This window comes from Barbus barbus, assembly GCF_936440315.1.
Source record: "Barbus barbus genome assembly, chromosome: 12".
NCBI classification, from domain to species: domain Eukaryota; kingdom Metazoa; phylum Chordata; class Actinopteri; order Cypriniformes; family Cyprinidae; genus Barbus; species Barbus barbus.
Window position 1 is genome coordinate 12,324,025 of NC_136740.1, and position 20,881 is coordinate 12,344,905.

The following is a 20,881-nucleotide window of genomic DNA, read 5'->3' on the forward strand; positions in this document are numbered from 1 at the left end:
AGGCACTATTGAGCCTTCAGCTCATCTGTATTGTTGGATCGACTGTTTCTCATCTTTCTCTTGAAAATATCCCATAGATTCCATATGGGGTTCAGGTCAGGCATGTTGGCTGGCCAATCAAGCACAGTAATATCATGGTCAGCAAACCACTTGGAAGTGGTTTTGGCCCTGTGGGCAGGTGCTAAAGTCCTGCTGGAAAAGGAAATCAGCATCTCCATAACGCTTGTCAGCAGATGGAAGCATAAAGTGCTCCAAAATCTCCTGGTAGACGGCTGCGTTGACTGTGGACTTGATAAAACACAGTGGACCAACACCAGCAGACATCACGGCACCTCAAATTATCATTGACTGTGGAAACTTCAAACTGGACTTCAAGCAGCTTGGGTTCTGTGCCTCTCCAGTTTTCGTCCAGACTCGAGACCTTGATTTCCAAATGAAATGCAAAATTTACTTTCATCTGAAAAGAGGACTTTGGACAACTGAGCAACAGTCCAGTTCCTTTTCTCCTTAGTCCAGGTTAGATGCTTCTGACATTGTTTCTGTTTCAGGAGTGGCTTGGTAACCCTTTTCCTGAAGACGTCTGAGCGTGGTGACTCTTGATGCACTGACTCCAGCTTCAATCCACTCCTTGTGAAGCTCTCACAAGTGTTTGAATCAGCTTTGCTTGACAGTATTCTCAAGCTTGCTGTCATCCCTGTTGCTTGTGCACCTTTTCCAACCCAATTTCTTCCTTCCAGTCAACTTTGCATTTAATATGCTTTGATACAGCACTCTGTGAACAGCCACTCCTTTCAGTAATGACCCTCTGTGACTTACCCTCTTTGTGGATGGTGTCAATGATTGTCTTCTGGATCATTGCCAAGTCAGCAGTCTTCCCCATTATTGTGGTTTCAAAGAACAAGAGATACCCTGAATTTATACTGTAGAGATGGTCGTTTAATGAAACTCAAATATAAATAGTCTAATATATTGAGATACTGGATTTTGACTTTCATGAGCTGTGAGCGCTAATCATCAAAATTAAAACAAAACAACTTTTGAAATGTCTTACTTTACATGTTATGAATGTAAAATATATATGAAAGTTTCACTTTTTTGAAATAAGTTACAAATTGTTTTTTCACGATATTCAAATTTTTTGAGATGCACATGTACTTTAAATTTTTTTCATCAATGTACATATTGTGTACATATGTTTTTATGTCTTAAAAGTTTGGGTTTCTGTGATGTTCTAAACCTTTGTACGGACCACGTGATACTTCCTGATGCTGTTGTGTCCTTTTTGAAGCTCAAAGCTTCAGTCAATAATTGTAATTGCATGGAAAAGTGCATCGACAAATGTTTTCAAAATGTTACATTTTGTTTTCCATAGAAAAGAAAAAGAAGAGTAAGAGTAAGTAAATGATGTCAAATTTTGTAATTTTTGTAAACTATTGTTTATTTTTTTTCTTGAGAAATACTTGAGAAGTGCTGGTCCATAAATACACCAGGTGCCCAGAAACTTAATTTCTATCTTATTTGCTGAGTCATATCTGTTCCAGGAGGACTTGCATAGTGTGCTGTTAATTGCTCTTTAGGCAAATGGTTGTTTTTGAACCGGGTCCAAGTATGCAGGAGGTAAACGTTACCTGTCGACAATGGGTCTTCTCTCTGTAATTTTCTCCCTCTCCATTTTTCCCTCCTTTTGTGTCTTTATGGAACTTCATAGTGTGATATTCCATAAACAGGCATGACTCTACAGACCCAGGAGAGACTGCATGGGGCCAGGATCAGGGTTTATAAGGCATTTGGGAGTAAATAAAGAGCCAGATACTGTGCTAGCTCATCTCAGAGGTCTGAGTCTGCATTAAACTTCGACTTTCCCCACAGACAAGCATTTGTTATGATGGTCTGTTCAGGGGTTGTGATGATTAAGCTGCAGAGGCTAGGTTTGTTCATTCATTTGCCAGAGTAGAGTCCTGAATACAGAATCCCTTGCTCACTCTTTCTGCTACAGACTTTAGTCAGGATAGACACTATACAGTATTTAATTGGTCAGAAATATACATAAAGAGGCTGTGAGGGATTGAAGCAAAAGTCAAATTTGGATATGGTAGGTGGAGGAACCCTATGATTTGGAAACAATCTTGGTAATTGTAAAAATTGAGTGGTACTTTGTCTTAATTGTTGCATCTTGTGGCCTAAATACAGTCTCTATATGTGTTGATTTTTCTGTAACATGAATTTCAACATTTCAAATTGGTCAAAAGGTCACTGTGGTTTTGTGGTCACTGCAGATTGAAACCTTGGCACCAAAAATTTGATTTTATTTATTTTAAAGGTAGCGTTCACTAAGAAATGAAAAATTGCCGAAAATGTACTCACCCTCTGGTCATCCAAGATGTAGAAGACATTTTTTTTTTCTTCAGAACAGAAATTTAGCATTACATCACTTGCTCACCAATGGATCCTCTGCAATGAATGGGTGCCGTCAGAAGAGTCCAAACAGCTGATAAAAAACATCACAATAATCCAAAAGTAATCCATATGACCAATTAATGTTTTATGAAGTGAAAAACTGTGTGTTTGTGGGAAACAAATTTCATTATTAATGGAATTAACTTTTCAACTTCAAGACATAGCTTTCGCCTAAAATATGAGTCCTTTAACCAAAGTATTACCTTCTCCGGTGATGACTTACCGATAATATGAAATAAAAATAAAAAAGTCGTGACGTATTGTCAAGTATGGTGACCCATACTCGAAATTGGTGCTCTGCGTTTAACCCATCCAAGTGCACACACACAGCAGTGAGTAGTGAACAAATGCACACACACACACACACACCGTGAACACACACCCGGAGCAGTGGGCAGCCATGCTGCAGCGCCCGGGGAGCAGTTGGGGGTTCGGTGCCTTGCTCAAGGGCACCTCAGTCGTGGTATTGAGGGTGGAGAGAGCGCTGGACATTCACTCCCCCCACCTACAATCCCTGCCGGCCGGGGACTCGAACCCGCAACCTTTCGATTACGAGTCCGACTCTCTAACCATTAGGCCACGACATCCCCCAAATCTTTGCATTACTCAATATTGTTGTATCTTTAATAGCTGGCATGAAGTTGCAGCTTGCCACTAGATATATAAATATGGAACAATAATTTGTATTGTAAAAAAATTAAAATTTTGAGTTTGTACATTTGCTAAATGGATAGGTTTTGGGTTTGAATCCCAGGCAGTAAACTGATAAACATGTTTTTCTTGAATCACTTTAAGTTATTTTGGCTAAAAGTTTCCAGTTGCCAGATGAATTTAATTTGGCAGAACTCTATTGCAGATTGTTAATGCCAGATTATTAATGCCAAATTAACTAATTCCTTGCTTATCAACTGATTTTTGGATTACCCATTTACATCTGCTTTCAGTGCAACAGTGTTTTATTTGTCTTCTTATGCAACAGAGATGCTGCGAATGATCTCTTCATGCTTGTGAAATTTTAACGTCAGGATAATTTGTCTTGGATAAGCATAATGAGGTTGTCTATGTCTTTTGCTGGTGTTACGTGGCCGATGTTGGAGACACTTTCTCCATTTGGCCCCAAACAGATCTTAGGTTGCAGGGGCTATTCTGTTTCACAAAGCTGGGCACGTTTGTCTGGGTAACTCAAATCATTGGGCCGTGAGCTGTGGAAAAAGACTGAGTCATCCGGCTGCAGATCTTCTCTCCAGCAGAGCTGCGCTCTGGGAAACAGTGTGGACAGCAGTGCAGGATGATACACGCTATGTCAGCCGTACCGTATGTGCTAGACTGTCCACAGCCATGTAGTCGCTTGGCAGTCGCCCACATGCAGAAATTCTCACAGTATCAAGCCAAGACGAAAAGCCAAGACATACAGCTTCACCCTCAGAATCTAGTTCTCCTGCGCTTTTCTCCGTATTGCTCCAGAAATACAAAAATTGGATTCCTCTGGGTATCTCATCCGTATTCTTAGACTCGCCGTTTAATTTATAATGAGCATGTAGGGCGCTGTAGAGTACGGTCATGGTTAGTAGCCAGGCTAATGTTACTGGCGAGGAAAGCGCAAGTTCATTATGAAATAGATCCAGTTACTCATTAGCTTCAATGGCAGAAAGATTAAGTTGCAAGTGTTGTCAAGTTGCTTTAGTAAACGTTGTGCTGACAGATGCTGTTTGTGTCTGTTGCTTTTTATGTGTGTCTGGCCTAATAGCCATGGTCCCGTATTTTATATTTCGAAAATTGCACACTTCATGACATGAAAAAAAATGTAGGTGACCTATTAGGAAAATAGTTTATTTTTTTTTTACTTTTATCACTCTATATTATGGTATTGCATTACATTACAAAATAGGTTAAAATGTAAAATATAGTTCTGGTAAAAATTTAAATGAAATAGATGTAAATAATAACAACAACAAATATGAATAAATAATAATATTTTTTTTATTAATAATAAAATATAAACGATGTCTTAGGCAAGCCACAGACCTTCCGCAAAGCAGAAGTTCTTGATTATTGAATTCCTCTGTATGAATATGCCTTAGTAATTCTTGTTTTTTACTTTTTAGTACTTTTTAGTAAAAGGTATAGAGTGGGGAAAAAATTATTTGATCCCCTGCTGATTTTGTACGTTTGCCCACTGACAAATAAATTATTAGTCTATAATTTTAATGGTAGGTTTATTTTAACAGTGAGAGAAAAAAAAATCCAGAAAAACACTTTTCAAAAAGTTATAAATTGATTTGCATTTAATGAGTCAAATAAGTATTTGATCCCGTATCAATCAGCAAGATTTCTGGCTCCCAGGTGTCTTTTATACAAAAGTGACATGACATACAGCCAAGTATGGTGACCCATACTCAGAATTTGTGCTCTGCATTTAACCCATCCAAAGTGCACACACACAGCAGTGAACACACAGCCGGAGCAGTGGGCAGCCATTTATGCTCAAGGGCACCTCAGTCGTGGTATTAAGGGTGGAGAGAGCTCTGTACATTTACTCCCCCCATCTACAATTCCTGACGGACCTGAGACTCAAACTCGCAACCTTTGGATTACGAGTCCAACTCGACAAACCATTAAGCCACGACTTCCCTTTTATTTGTTTCCCTTATACAGGTAAGGAGCTGAGATTAAAGGGAGTGCTCCTAATCTCAATTTGTTACCTGTATAAAAGACACCTGTCCACAGAAGCAATCAGTCAATCAGATTCCAAATTCTCCACCATGGCCAAGACCAAAGAGCTGTCCAAGGATGTCAGGGACAAGATTGTAGACATACACAAGGCTGGAATGGGCTACAAGACCATCGCCAAGTAGCTTAGTGAGAAGGTGACAACAGTTGGTGTGATTATTCACAAATGGAAGAAACACAAAATAACTGCCGATCTGTGGCATGTTGCCAACCAGACCAGACATCAAACTTTCATTGTATAACTTGCACAATGCTGCATTTGTTTACAGGTCTCCGTGTTGCTGTCCTGCTTTCGTGAAGCAAATCTGCTTTATCATATGCTGTGGGTTTGAGAAAGTAAATTTTTTAGAAGAAAAATATCTTTTCTCCAATCTCCATGAGTTTCTGTTTTGTCTGCATTTCTTTACTGTGTTGCTTCTTGTGTTTATCTCATGTCTGGTAAATGGAGGCTTCAGCCCACACGGATGTTACTGCAGAGTCATTGCTGATCCGACTTTTTCTAAAGCTGAACGTTAAGCATCCATCCATCTCCTCCAACTCAAATGCAGCTGCATCTCATTCCATTGTGTGTTTACTTCCAGTTATTCATGACACAGACAGATCCTCCGTTCATCAGGCCTGATAATCTATGGAAGAGACGGGGGTTGGGTCTGTGCCCGTACTTGTCCATCACTCTTTATATGGATGGCGTGACCTACATGTCATCCCCACAGCCACCTCTGCTCTCCAGGTCAGGGGGAGTCCGGACGATATCTGACCCTTTTTTCACAACATGGCTCTCTTCACCCACTCAGTCCCATCCAGTTTCTCCCTCCCATGAGTCACTTGGCAGTTAGTAGTAAGTCACAGGAAGTTAGTTGGATGTTTTGGTCTTTTGGAGCTCAAGGCCACCTATGGTTTTAGTCTCTCAAGACTTTAGAAGCTTAATTCACCTGACCTAAATATACAGTAAGAGCAGACGCAACACAGAATCAGGCTTCTGTAAACAGATGTGCTGTGGAACATTATTTCACCTTCACAAGTGTATATAAATAAGGCTGGTTGCTTTGTGCAGTGTTAAAATGCTCTCCTATATATGGAGTTCCAAATGAATGTTTGGGAGAAGCTTGTTTGTATATTGATCAATCATAACACAAGGTTATTTAACTTACACCTGTGATAATTCATCTAGCATTTGATTAACGATTTACTGGTTTTCAATTCGATACTAAACTTATCGTTTCGTGTTTTTTGCTTTTTTTGCTTTTACTTGTTTTTGCCTTTGCTGTTTAGTTTAGTTTTTGTTTGTTTTGTTTCACTTTTTTTTTTGCATTTTTACTTTGTTGCTTTTGTTTTGTTTTACTTTTTGTTTCATTTTTGTTTTTGCTTTTTTACTTTGTGTTGCTTTAGTTTTGTTTTGCTTTTTGTTTCATTTTTGTTTTTGCCTTTTTACTTTGTGTTGCTTTGTTTTGTTTCACGTTGCTTTGTTTTGCTGTTTCATTTTTGTTTTTGCTTTTTTACTTTGTGTTGCTTTAGTTTTGTTTTGCTTTTTGTTTCATTTTTGTTTTTGCTTTTTTACTTTGTGTTGCTTTAGTTTTGTTTTGCTTTTTGTTTCATTTTTGTTTTTGCTTTTTTACTTTGTGTTGCTTTAGTTTTGTTTTGCTTTTTGTTTCATTTTTGTTTTTGCCTTTTTACTTTGTGTTGCTTTAGTTTTGTTTTGCTTTTTGTTTCATTTTTGTTTTTGCCTTTTTACTTTGTGTTGCTTTAGTTTTGTTTTGCTTTTTGTTTCATTTTTGTTTTTGCCTTTTTACTTTGTGTTGCTTTAGTTTTGTTTTGCTTTTTGTTTCATTTTCGTTTTTGCTTTTTTACTTTGTGTTGTTTTTGTTTTGTTTTGCTTTTTGCTTCATTTTTGTTTTTGATTTTTTACTTTGTGTTGCTTTGTTTTGTTTCACGTTGCTTTGTTTTGCTGTTTCATTTTTGTTTTTGCTTTTTTACTTTGTGTTGCTTTAGTTTTGTTTTGCTTTTTGTTTCATTTTTGTTTTTGCTTTTTTACTTTGTGTTGCTTTAGTTTTGTTTTGCTTTTTGTTTCATTTTTGTTTTTGCTTTTTTACTTTGTGTTGCTTTGTTTTGTTTCACGTTGCTTTGTTTTGCTGTTTCATTTTTGCGGTGTTTTGTTTTGTTGTATTTTGCTTTGTATTGTTTCACTTTGTTTTGCTTTTTGTTAAAAATTTAGAAAAATGTAATCAGTCATCTAAATATCTCAACCTGAAAGTAACATGACTACTTTTACCAAATGTTGCAATTATTTGTCTAAAATATTGTAATATAATGTAATGAATCATGATTTATTTGTTTCTTGGAATATGAATTAGCAGTATTTTTAATCAATGCACTGATAAAACAGTTTGACAGTTAAAAAGTGCACTTAATTCATATATTCGGAAAGAGAAACCATACTTTGGTCCATCATATGTATATACGGTCCACATCATATCATATGGTCTGTAAATTTTTTAACATTTATTAGATTTTCAGCATGATGATATCTTGTTTTGTGTTTTTTTTTCTTTAGGAGAGGAAAAAAGCACAGTATTATCCTGAGAACACAGCTGTCTGTCAGAGTCCATGCCTGCATAGGTGAGTAACAAGATGCCGTTGCTCTTCAAATAAACTATAAATGGTGAGAAAAAAATTTTGTACTCAATCCCCACCCTTTAAAATTTCTGGCTTGGTCAGCAGATTCTTGCTGCGTCAGATTGTTTAGGAATTATTTTCTCATTTGTTGCTTGTTGAATGACGGATGTGTAAATTATACATACCGAGGCCCCTGTCTGATTTTTACTGTGTGGTAAAGTTTTCCTGTTGCTAATAGGCCCTCACGCCGCAACGTTTATGATCTAGTTTAAATATGTTCCATGCTTGATTTCTCAATTGATATAAAACAGCTAATGCAGCAACTTTATATGAATGCCAGGGTAGTGCTTTACACACACACACACACACATACGTCTCAGCTTGTGTCATGTATATTGGAGTTTTAAAACATTAAAATCTAATTCCGTTTTGGCTGGAAAAGGCTTTTTTTAATTTATAACCTGTGTGATCAATTTTAAAAACACTCACAAATATGCCATGGTAACATCTTTCTGCCAGAATATATAAAAAAAGAATAATTGTAGCATGTTTGGACTCACATTGCCTTGCATAGTTATTGTACATTTCTTCACAATCTCGTTGTTTATCTCATGTCCCTAAACCCTGTTGACAGAATCAGGCTTCATTACCTCCGTAAACCTTATCCCAGATTAACATCTGTGTCATTGTGTGGAAGCAGGACAGCTATGGCAATCTCTGCATCACGAAGGATTAAGTGTCACAGACAGCACCCGCAAAACCCATTAAGCATATAAACCGTGTAGTTTATCTGGAAGTGTAGTATGCATGTAACTCACTTCAGGGGTTAATGTTACCTCTGTGACTCTTAGTCTCAGACAGCACACCCACGAACCATACAGTATATGGACCATCTGATGCTCACTGGACATAAAAATGGGTTTTATTAGTGTGCTTGGAAGTTATGTTTTACAAGTTACCAGGCTGCCACAATAGCTGGGTTTCCATCTGTTGTGTTCTTTGTGAATTTTAGAATATCACACAAAACTTCTGATATTCCAATAATGATGTGATGTCTCAGTATCCCATTGTATGCTATCGTTTTACTGCAAAAGTGTGTTGATTAATTTGTGAAGTTATATTAAAAACTGTGTAATTTGTATAACTGAATTAAATTTTTCATGTTCAGAAAACTTATCAATTCTATTTATAATTTATAATTATGTACCTTGCAGTGACATTGTGACATTTCTTTGGAGGATATCTTGTTGCTTTTTATACAAATTGTTTTCATGGTTTCTAAAAATTATTATTATTTTTGTTTTTGTTGTTGTTGCTTAAAATAAGCAAACGTAAGTGTAATCAAGCATATGTTATAACCTCTGGAAAATTAATTTTAGGATTATTATTAAATTTGGTGAATGTAAGTTATGTTCATGTAATAATGTTTATTTGTGAAGTGCACATTACCTTTAACATTTTGTTGTTTTTTCGTCAAGGTTTATGACATCTGATTAGCATATGTGTGTGTGTATATTCCCTTATATATATATATATATATATATATATATATTATCTGTATTAACTAATATTAACTAACAATGAGCAATACATTTGTTACAGTATTTATCAGCCTTTGTTAACTTTTTGTTAATTAACTGTTCATTCTAAGTTAATGTTAGCTCAGGTCCATTGATTAATAATTAAATTAATAATACCAGATAAAACCTTGGATTGTAATGATGTACAGTATTAGTGAATGCAGATATTAATATGAACTGAGATTAATAAATGCTTTACAATCATTTTTCATTGTTAGTTCATGTTAACTAATGTAGTTAACAAATGTTAACAAATGGAACCTTATTGTAAAGTGTTACAGAAAAAAAAAAAAAAAAAAAAAAAAAAAATATATATATATATATATATATATATATATATATATATATATATAAAATAGTATTTAACAGTGTTTACCTGTCAAGTGCACTTTTTTTTATTTAACAGGCCTAAAAATAAATGTTGTATTTTTTAATCAAATTTTATGACATCATATATTTTGAAAGATTCAAGGTTTTATTTGCACACCTTTATTTTAAGCTTTTAAAGTGATCTGATTTCACATTTACCTACCCTTAAGCATCCTGTACAACTTTGGCTGCTTTACATGTCGGTCAGTTGGCTTTTTCATGTCGAAATGGGCTGGAATAATCCACAATGTGGACCAGACTTCATGCCGACAGTCAAACGTCTAAGTGATTCACTGCTGTTGTCTACAGGAACTGGTAGTCGGTGTTTAAGACAAGTGTGTGTCTGTAGCAAGCAGTATAAACTTAGTGGCGTGCTCCACTGCAGCCAAGCACACGTGGCTCGTACGGTTTTCCCTCTCCAGACTGCAGGGGAAAATATAACCGTCAGCCTGCAAAAGCCATTAAGCTTAGAACTGTCAGATTTTAATTTGTACATTTTGTAAAAGTGTTATTTAAGTGTACCAGGGACAAAAATTACCCAATGAAAGAAGTGCAGTTATCTCTCACAGTCAACTCAATTTACCAATCCCGCGTGCCCAACAGATTGCGGCATCGTTTGGAAACTCCAAAGCTGTTCTGCTAGGGGTATTTTGGTCCAAAAATAAAGTTGCTGAAACTCCTGGCAAGGTCTGAGAATCTGTTGAGAGAGATTTTACGAACCAGACCTGCTCAGACACCTGCCCGCGAGTCGTTTTCCCTTTCGTTCTCTTGCAATTTGCGAACCGTGAAAGAGGGCACCAGCTTAGCACAGGTACCTCTTGTAGCAAACCCTTCCGAGAAGCTTCACCTATCAGCAGCTCTGAACGTTTGCTTGTTGATTTGTGTTTTGATAGCATGCTTTGAGTCACTATGTTGTTTGTCTCTGTGGAATCAATGTTCCGTATCTATGATTTAAACCCATATGGAAAGAGCAGCTTGATAAGAGAACCATCATGCTCTGCAGATGTTGCCTTGTCTCTCTTGTTGAATGTTTTCCTGCCATTCTATCCTCTGTCCCGGGACCTGTCCTAAACCACGCTGCATTCCTTGTAGCAATGATGGGATCGTTTTTCTGACCAGCTGCGTGCTTGTGTGATTGAAGGCCTATTTGGGTCAAAGGTGGGTCCTGTGTGTAGGAGATAAGGGCTGGGTAAGACTCTCTTTCGCTCTCTAAGCGGATGACCCAAGATGACATCTGCTGCTCTTCAGGCTTAATGTGTCTCTTAGTTTTTGTGTTAATGAAAGAGCAGGACGACTATTTTGAATGAGTTTTGTTGTAAATGTTCCGTTTTCGTTTTAATTTTAGTTTGTTTTAGTGACATTTTGTGATTTTTTTTTTTTTATTAAATTTTTTTTTCAAGATATTTTAATTTTGCTTAATTTTTATTTCAGTTTTTTATTTTATTTTGCTACTTCAACCTATTTTATTTCAGTTAGTTGCCAATGCAACATTTCATATTTTTTATTTTATTAGTTTGTTTATTTAATTTTATTTTAATGAAAAGATGTTTTAATAGCTTTAGTTTTTGTTTACAATAAAAATACTGGTTAATGTTAATACAATATTTTAAAAACATGCTTTGTAGATTTTGCTGTTGCTTTGAAATTGGTCATTTCACTTTTGGATTTAAATTTGGTATTGAAGACTAGTGTAAACACTCGATGCATATTGCATTCAAAGATTAAATTAATCCATTTTGAATTATTTTTTTATTTGCACATTCTTTGTCAAAGAACTATTATGCACCAAGGCAGTGCTATAATTGGTCCTTAAACTGTTTATTTTATTTTATTTTTTAGTTAGATCAATTACGGCCTTATATTTGTTATACTGCATTTAAACTTTAAGAGTTAAAATCAACAGCAGTTGTGTATTGTTAATCATGTATCATCATAGTTTGTGCCAAATAATTTGATCCACTGATCCTGATAGAATTCCAATTTTACCACAAACTTTTGGAAACAGGGACTTTTAACTCCATACACAGCACTTTTTGGAAAAATAAAGCACGAATCTAAAACAGCTCTTTTCTGGGAAAAAATCCATAGTGTCTCTGGCAAACATTTATTTGTAACAGTAATTTAATGTATGGAGAGATGCATGTTTCCCATAAGCATTGCCCATCTTCAGTGATGTGTGGCCATGCTTTTGATCGCACATTCGAGGCCCTTTATCTCAAGTTTGATGAAAGGAATGAACTCAAAACCACTTTGCTGCTGCTATTCATAGCGGGACTTTACACAGAACACTGTCATAAATCAACTCACCAGAGTGGGCTGTCAACAGACCTGATGACACAACGCCACGAGAACTATTTTCTTGCACTTGTCTGGGCTCATTAGCAAAACCTTTTGCACTTGTGCATTTAAGCCTGATTTATATTTTCCATGTCCATGCTGACCGCTTCATTAAATGACAGGAGTGTTTGGCTACTGCTGTGCCCAGTATGGGCTCTATGATCTCAATGTTTTGACTGTCCATCATTATTATTATGGGAAGTTGCATGGGTCAACTGTGTAAGCGTGAGGCTAATGAGTTCTAGACCAGGGTTTTTTAAAACATTTTGGTGCCAAGGACCCTCAAATGTGAAGGGTATCCCTTGTGAATGGTCCCATTCTGAAAATGTAAAGGCAGTTAAATATATATATATATATATATGATATGATCGTATTATAAAGACAAAAAAGTAATTATTTCCAAAATTAAATAATTCACTTTTACTTTGTCATTTAACTAAAGCAAAATGTTGAAATATGTTAAAATATTATTTAAAAATATTCACAGTTTAAGTAGAATTTTTCATTTATTTGTATAAAAAACTATATATTACATAATATATATATATATATATATATATATATATACATACCATTTAAAACTTAATAAAAAGTAAATAATATAGAATGAAATATAATTATCAAATTTGTGAATGTATAGATTTCATGAAATGCCCTTTAAAATTGCTGCGTATAGTTTGAAAATATGTACTTTTGCATATGCCTTGTCAAATAGTAAATGTGCATTATTTTTTTATGCCAGTGACATGCAATCTGCAAATTATTAACTAGAAATATTTTTTTGATTCATGGTCCTGAGAAATGTAGCGAATTCCAATTCAATGAATGACTGAAAAAAAATGAAGGAATAATTAGGTTTTTGGCTTCTGGTGTGATGAAAATATGTTCCTGGCTCTCATTATTACTCTTTTTGTGTAAGCTGGAAGCAGATCTTTTTGAAAAGGTGTCCAGGGTGGATGTTCTTTCAATTAGTGTAACAGTCAAACACTGCTAATACACTCATCACACCCATAAATTGACCAATAAAAAGCTCTGGCCACATTTGATTTGAGTTAGCATCTTGAAAGCCTGGCATCTGTGGCTCTGTTCCAGTTGTTTCTTTATTGTGCCTCATGTAAAAATGAAGAATCTTGAGATTGATACTTCTGGAGAGGGAAAAGATGAATTTTGACTGGAATGTTTCCTGCAGGCCATGCCATGGTGAAACGAACACAGCTGTAAAGTCTGTCTTTCTAATGAATAAAATCTGAAACTAGAATGACAGTCAGCATCTTGATAATCCATTAGAGAAGATTTGACTCTCTGCCTTTTGTACCTTTGTAGGAAATGAACTAAAAATAAATTATACCCACTGATAACAGCATTTGTTTACGCATGCTGTGCACATTATTTTAGCACACAGTTTACTTGGAATTATGCAAATCATCTCAAATGCACCCATATGTGTTGAACGAGATTTACACGGCATGCACGGTTCGCGTTATTGCAGGTTGTTTCGGATGCAGCTGACTACTGTGATCTGCCATACTTTACTGGGACTGTACAGCACCTAAATCTACTTTTCAATATGTCTTTTTAAAGTTTATTTTATTTCCTTTTGCCACCTGCTTTCTTTCAGGTGATAATAAGGCAATGTTAATACCAGCAGACTGATTGTTTTTATAAAATTAAAGCCGGGGACGGGGGGACGGGGGATGGGGGACGGGGGACGGGTGGGTTTGTATTTGAAGATCAAGGTAAATTGTACTTAATTTGTCTTCCAGGAACCACGCAAGTATCTTCAGTTGCTACCGAAGGGCAGTACTAAATGGAAAAAAATTATATTTCAACAAAATAAGAAAAATTTGGACATCTTCATCCTGTTCAAAAGTTTTCACCCCCTGACTCTTAATGTGTCGTGTTTCCTTCTGGAGTATCAGTGAATGTTTGAACCTTTTATAATAGTTGTGTTTGAGTCCCTCAATTGTCCTCAGTGTGAAAAGATGGATCTCAAAATCATACAGTCACTGCTGGAAAGGGTTCAGATATGCAAAAGATGGTGGAAAACTGAAGAATCTGCAGGACATGGAGGATTTTTCTGAAGAACAGTGTAGAGACCTGCACTCCCGCAGGAGTACCGCGGGAGCCAACGTAACAGGGTGCGGTGCGGGACAACTCTTGATGGGCGAGTGTGGGTGCGGGCGGGAAGAGACTGTGTGTGCGGGATGCGGGAGAATAAAATTATTTGCGGGACTCCCACAAAATAGAAATGATCTGAACATAAAATGTCTAAAACTTATAAATTCTTATTTATCTGTTGCACAAAAGCAAAAGGAACAACTAATATTAACATTAAAATTATTAAAGGGTAGCGCAATGTAGATGGCACGAAGCGACTCAGATGCTTCTGACACCATAGGAGGAGATGGCGGGCGAGTTGCGACATACGACGGGAGCGTAGACCACCCTGTGATTGATGTACGCAACGGTCGCAGTGTTGTCCTGTTGTCCAGTACGTGCTTGCCTCGTAGCAGTGTTTTGAAGCAGCCCTGCGCAAGTCGTACTGTAAGCAACTCGAGGCAATTGATATGCCAGTGCAGATGGGGGCCCATCCACAACTCCGAAGCTGTGGAGTTGTCTGACATTGTTGTTGTTGTTGTCGCTGTTATGTGACGTAGCGGTGTCTGATTAGGGGCGAGACATGGGCTGATGACGTCATCGTTTCAGAAAATATACGGATTCGCCGTCCACACGAAAACATGAAAACGGCATTTTCAAATTTATCCACCCTGGGACCCGGTTTAAAAAATGATCGGTTTCACTCTTCGAAAACGCCGGTTTCGTGTGGACGAAACGCCTATACGGTAAAAAATGTATGCGTATACAGAGAAACGCGTCTTCGTGTGGACGGGGCCTTAGTTTACACTCGAAGATGATAGGGCTCTCAGACGAGATCCCAATTCGTCGGTCACCAACATGACTCGGAGTGACCGACTGAAAGGGAACCTAAAGGTTCCTAAACTCTTGGAGGGGGTTATTTTAATCATTTCAGCAATTTTTTGTCTTGTGGACTATATGTAAACATATTTTATGTAAAATATCTTACTCAGGACAGTACTAAAAAAAATAGCATGCATTTTGTAAGATCTCTCTTATTTTGTTAAAATTATTCACATTTTCACAGATTCTGAAAGGGGTTCCCAAACTTTCGCATGCCACTGTACATAGTAACAGTTACTGTTACAGCTATCATTCTTCGTGTGAATGGGCATGAAATCTATAATGAGCCTAATTTATATAGATAAGAACTGCGTTTGTAGAGTAACAAATGACACTTATGGATTTTATATACAACAGTGCTATTTCAGTGCATTTACTAGCATTTGATTAAACTGGATTGTGTGTGGTTAGCGCCGAAATACTGCACAAAAAGTGTCTTTAGAGTTTAGTGAACAGCACTTCGCAACCGATGAAATCGTTTATCTACATTTTTTTTCAAATTGCAACCATATGATCATCCAAATTTAAACAGGACTTCCTGAATGCGGTGACTTAAAGGTCCAAGTGTTAACATCAGAGGAAGTTGCATATAAATAATCTGTTTATTCATAAACATGAATGATGAGTCTTTTAGGCTCTTATGTGCAATGCCTGTCATTTAGCGCGTTTGTGGAGAACCTCAGCGGTCAATGGCAGTGAGATTTAGCGGTGTGGTAATGTACACAACATAGCTCATGGTTGCTGCAGCAGTCGTGAAAAGCACCAATCACCATCAGATGGCTAATTTTCAGAGCCCAGAAACCCCCGTGCTGCCTGCGAGTAAACCATGGCTTTCCGACAGGGCAAAATCCAGATGCCTTAATCATAGTCATTTACTCGCACAAACATTTGGCTGCAGAGGAGATGCTTTTGTTGGCCTGATGGAAAGCCTGAGCTCTGGTGCACTTGTTTTTTTCTGCCGGATGAGCTAATGGTTTATAAAGGTTTGCAGGCTCGGTGTAGATGTTGACGCTGATTTGCCATAATCAACGTGTCTGGGAGTCGGGGCTATATAATGTGAAAACGAGGCCAGGCTCCTGATTAAACTCAATGATGCCAACGTGTGGTCCCAATAAAACTGGTTTCCGTTTATTACCATTAGACCTCACTGCAAATAAAGACATAATGAATTTTCAAACATGTGAAATAAATCTGAGGTAATGGTCTCGCACCGGGTTCTGGGGGCATTAGTAACAACCAGAACCCTAAACAGACCTGATTGTGAGGTGACTTGAGTGGCAAATTTTCACTAGCAACTCGCCCCAATCCCCACCCAAGAGTAATATTTAAAAGCACATTGTGATTATGGCTAAATTATAGACATATAAGTTAATGGAGGTTGGAATTGTTTACTGGGTTTTGTGAGCTTCCGGAGTAAATCACTAAAGTATGTCTGGGTTTTGTATAATGTACAGAATACAGTGGAATAAGTGCTTCATTAGCCATAGAATGCATCATGTCTTGTATGATACAGTACATGTGCTCATTACCGTCTAAACAATTTTTTTTCAATGATTGATGTCAATATTTAGAGAGGTAAATATAGATATTATATTCTTTCAATTAATAAAATGTAAATTTAGTAAATGAGACAAAAAAATTGTTACACAAGTCGTTTTATTTTTGTTTACACCAGAATTAAAAGGTGCAAAAACATTTTTTTTTACATAATTTAATGCTTGAATAATGTATGTCTATCTGTCTCTATTTGGCTATATTTGTGCCCTTAAATGCATATATCTGTTTCAATTTTTTTCTTTTCAATTTTGTTTTGTTTCTTCTCCTTATTACTATTTTTGTACCATTATTTTTAAGAATGTATGGTTTTGTTTGTTTTGTTTTGAGACAGCGACAGAGACAGCATGTGCAAATGTACAATGTTATAAATGTCCACAAATAATTTTTTAGTGAATTCCTCCCTCTGTTTATAATGAAACATTAAAATTCTTTTATCAGCGCTTACGTCTTTCTTACAGTTACAGTTATTGCACCAAATGAGATCACTTCATCCGCCTACTGTTTGTGCACGTACCCATATGACCATCACTCTATGCTCTTTCTGAATCTCTGCTGTTTTAACTGCAGACACGCACTGAGGTCAGTCAGGACAGGCTGACCTTCAAGAAATGACCCATGAACACCACAGAGTAGCAACCTAACCTACAGTTGACAAGCTCTTATAGATTTTTGTCCGTTAAATGAGCTGTTATGGAAACAACTGCTTTCACTCTACCCTGTGTGATTTGTAGTTAGCTTTGAGTTGTGATTTATGATCCTCTAAAACTTTACATGATGAATTTGTCGCTTTTGGCTTATTGTTTGACACTTTGAAACAGTCTTGTAGAAAGAAAACAATTGTGTGTTTGAGCAGACTCTCAGAGTTGTAAATTTTCAATTATTCCTAGTGCTTTTCCAAGCAGTAAACAATGTTAGAGCAGGAAAAAACGGGACAATCTAAAGACCTAAACTGAGTTCACCACTCTTGGACCAGTCGTTGCCTTAACTGCTTTTTAATTATGTTGCATTGCTCTGTTTAGTTTTCCTTTGCTATTTTAATTTTTGGTTTTTCTTTCCAGAATTGTCATATAAGCGTGGTTGTGTTGAGTCTTGAGTCTGTGTTTGAGATGGTAGATTGAAATTGTGAAAGAACCTGAAGAATTTGTCTTCAAGTGTAATTTTTCCAGGACTCGGGCCTTATTAGTCTTAGCACTCAAGTTCCTAGGCCTTACAATATTTTTTTTTGTATTGAAAAATCTTTTCCCAATGTTCTCCTCAAAATGATGTGCAAATATACAGCAGATAGCTGTCCACAGTTTAAAATCAGCAGGAAACAGTAGTCACCATGGACAGATGTCTCCTGCGGTCATTATCAGCTATATACATTCTTTGGTAAAGTTTCCTCTCGCCAGATGTTCAGCATGAAAGATAATGAAAGACATTCATGGCCAATCCTTCACAAACTTTCCTTATCGTAGTCAGATTCACATCCTTGGCATTGTCAAATGCATACAAGTGTGGAATAGACACTTCAAGTAAAGAGGGAATACAGAAGCCTCATAACAGTAATGCTTTCTCTGCCTCGGCTGGATTTCTGTTTTCTGACAGCCTCAGACTGCTAAAAAATATTCACTTCCAGACAGCTAAAGTCCTACAGCTGATGAAGTCAGCAACTCTGACCCAACTCTGAACTCTCACTGCAAGAACGAGAATGAATTGCTTCACTAATTGAAGTAATTTGGAGGAAGTACACATACGTCTTTAAAGAACGCATTATCCCTGAGTTATAGTTTATTGCTAACTGCTATCTGATAAACATATTCAAAAGAGTGGATTTTAAATTATGAACCATGAAAACATCTGCTAAATATCATTCTAGCATCTGACAGAGAACTTTTCAGAGATGTATTGCAAATGAGAATATGCTCTAAAAATGACATCTTCCAGATGTAAACACACCGAATAGACATCTGGATGCTGTACGTGTGCGATTAGGGTTGATAAAATATATTTTTCATTGAGATGGATGGATGTACGTGTGGAAGTGTGTGTGTGTGTGTGTGTGTGTATGCAAATGAACAAAGTGTAAAGGGTGAATTCAGTTTCAGCATAAACCCCTGTTTCTTTTTCACTCGCGATCTAGTTTAAGCAGGTGTGAAATGTTGAAACAGCGCTGTGCCAGGAATAATGAAATTAATTAATGAAATTAAGTCTTTCTTTTCAGCAAAAACATGCAGACTTTCTGTAAATTAGGATTAGAATGTGTTTTTTTGTAAAATTCAACACGATTTTAATAATCCACGTTAGTTTACAGCAGAAAAAGTCAGCATGGCTGCTGTGATTATTACTTTGTTATTCATTAGAATTTTAGAACACACAAAATTATAGGGGACCCAAGGAGGTGTTTTAGAAAGTCTGTGGAATAGTGTGATAAAATAAATAAATGATTGAATAAATAAATAAAAGTTTAAAAGGCCAATCAATCAATCAGTCATATATAAATAAATATATAATGTTTTATATTTAATCTTAATCTTTGCATAAGCATAATTATGTTTTTCCGTGTGTGTGTGTGTGTTTGTTCACTACTCACTGCTGTGTGTGTGTGTGCACTTGGATGGGTGATATGCAGAGCACAGATTTCGAGTATGGAACCATACTTGGCCACACGTCATCTCACATCCTCACCACTTCTTTTGTTTTGTTTTGTTTTGTTTCATTATGTTTGGCATAATTTTGTTTTTTGTTTAGTTTTTTAGTTTTTTTTGTATTGTTGTTGTTTTGTTTTGTGTTTTTGTTTAGTTTAGTTGTTTTGTTTTGTTTTGTTTTGTTTTGGGGGCATTTGCAAGAAAAAATACAGTGTTAAAGGGATAGTTCACCCCCAAAAAATGGTTTTTTTTTTTTGTCGTCATGTACTCTCTCTCAAGTTGTTTGAAACCTGTATGTGTTTCTCTCTTCTGTAAAACATAAAATAAGATATTTTGAAGAATGTGGGAAAACAAACTGCTGCTGGTCCCCATTGACTTACATAGTATGAAATAAATACTATGGAAGTTAATGGGGACCATTAACTGTTTGGTTAACAATATTCTTCAAAATATCTCTAATTGTGTTCAACAGACATTCATACAGGTGCCCCCCCCCAGTATGGGTCTTTATATATGAAAATGCACAGTGTACTTGCCTGTACAGTATATTTGAGTAGCCTCAGAGTGCACCCTGGATGATGGGGCGGGGCAACACATTAAGGTGGGGTGACACGTGTCGCTCCGCCCACCCCCAATTTCATTGGTTTATAATACAGCAGAGTTTATTGGTGTAGACGTTTGAGCATGAACATTCTTTTATATACCTTTTTTTATGAATGATCTACGCTGTTTGGCTGTACTACAGAAATATGAAGTGCTCACAACAGCAATTTCAGAATCAATTAGCAAAAGTTTTTTTTTTAAACTTATGACTAATTAGTTAGATTAAGTTCCTATCAAACGCTTGGTGGCGGCATCTCCGAGTACTTCGGGCAGAACAGAGCTGTGTAATATGTGTAATATGTAATAATAGCGGCTCATGAATTAAGTCTGGGGAACAAATTCTTAATTCGATATAGTCCTACCTATGCTAGCACGTTAAATGAAGTCAGATATTATTGCACTTTTCACAGTACACGAATCAGACATGCTTTAACATTGAGCAGTTTTAGCTGGGCGATGATCCACTGTTTGAGATTTAGCTGTTTAGTATAATGTATATTTATATGTAGCCTATATTCTTTATTTTAGGATCGGTAATTTAGCAAAAACTTAGGATATGATGATAATTCACTGTAGTTCAGTAAGAAGGTCTCTTTTAATCATTAAAAGTGCTCACGTACCTTTTGCACAGATTTACATCTCTGAGTGATTTAATATTCGATAGTTATGCAGGTCTATTTATGGCTACAATAATCGAGTGTTAATAACTGAATCTAAATTCATCCCGTAGTAGAACACGCACACACATGAGGGTGTGGATAAATAAATAATTGGATTTTTAATACCTGATGTCACGGACACTTATTTACTATAATACAGGAACCTTTAAAAACTGTAAGAGAATCAATATAGGCTCAAATATTTTATTAAGATATAAACAAGGAAACATTGAGCTTGCCATGAAAACATATTTTTTAGCACTTTATAACCTACAAGTTTTTGACGCATTGAGCAATGTAGGCTATAACTCCTCTTTAAACAACAACAAAAAACGGTTGAGCTTTAAAACATAAAATCAGCTGCTTATGT

At 36.4% G+C, this 20,881-nt stretch overlaps 1 protein-coding gene across 1 annotated transcript in view; it reads left to right on the forward strand.

Moving 5' to 3' along the window:
• Positions 1 to 20,881, forward strand: part of LOC306878341 (FH1/FH2 domain-containing protein 3-like) — a 189,688-nt gene that overhangs the window by 23,671 nt on the left and 145,136 nt on the right. The window contains exon 3 of the mRNA XM_079430621.1: positions 7,739 to 7,803. Within this exon, the coding sequence (XP_079286747.1) occupies positions 7,739 to 7,803 (65 nt within the window). The remainder of the gene's footprint in view (positions 1 to 7,738; positions 7,804 to 20,881) is intronic.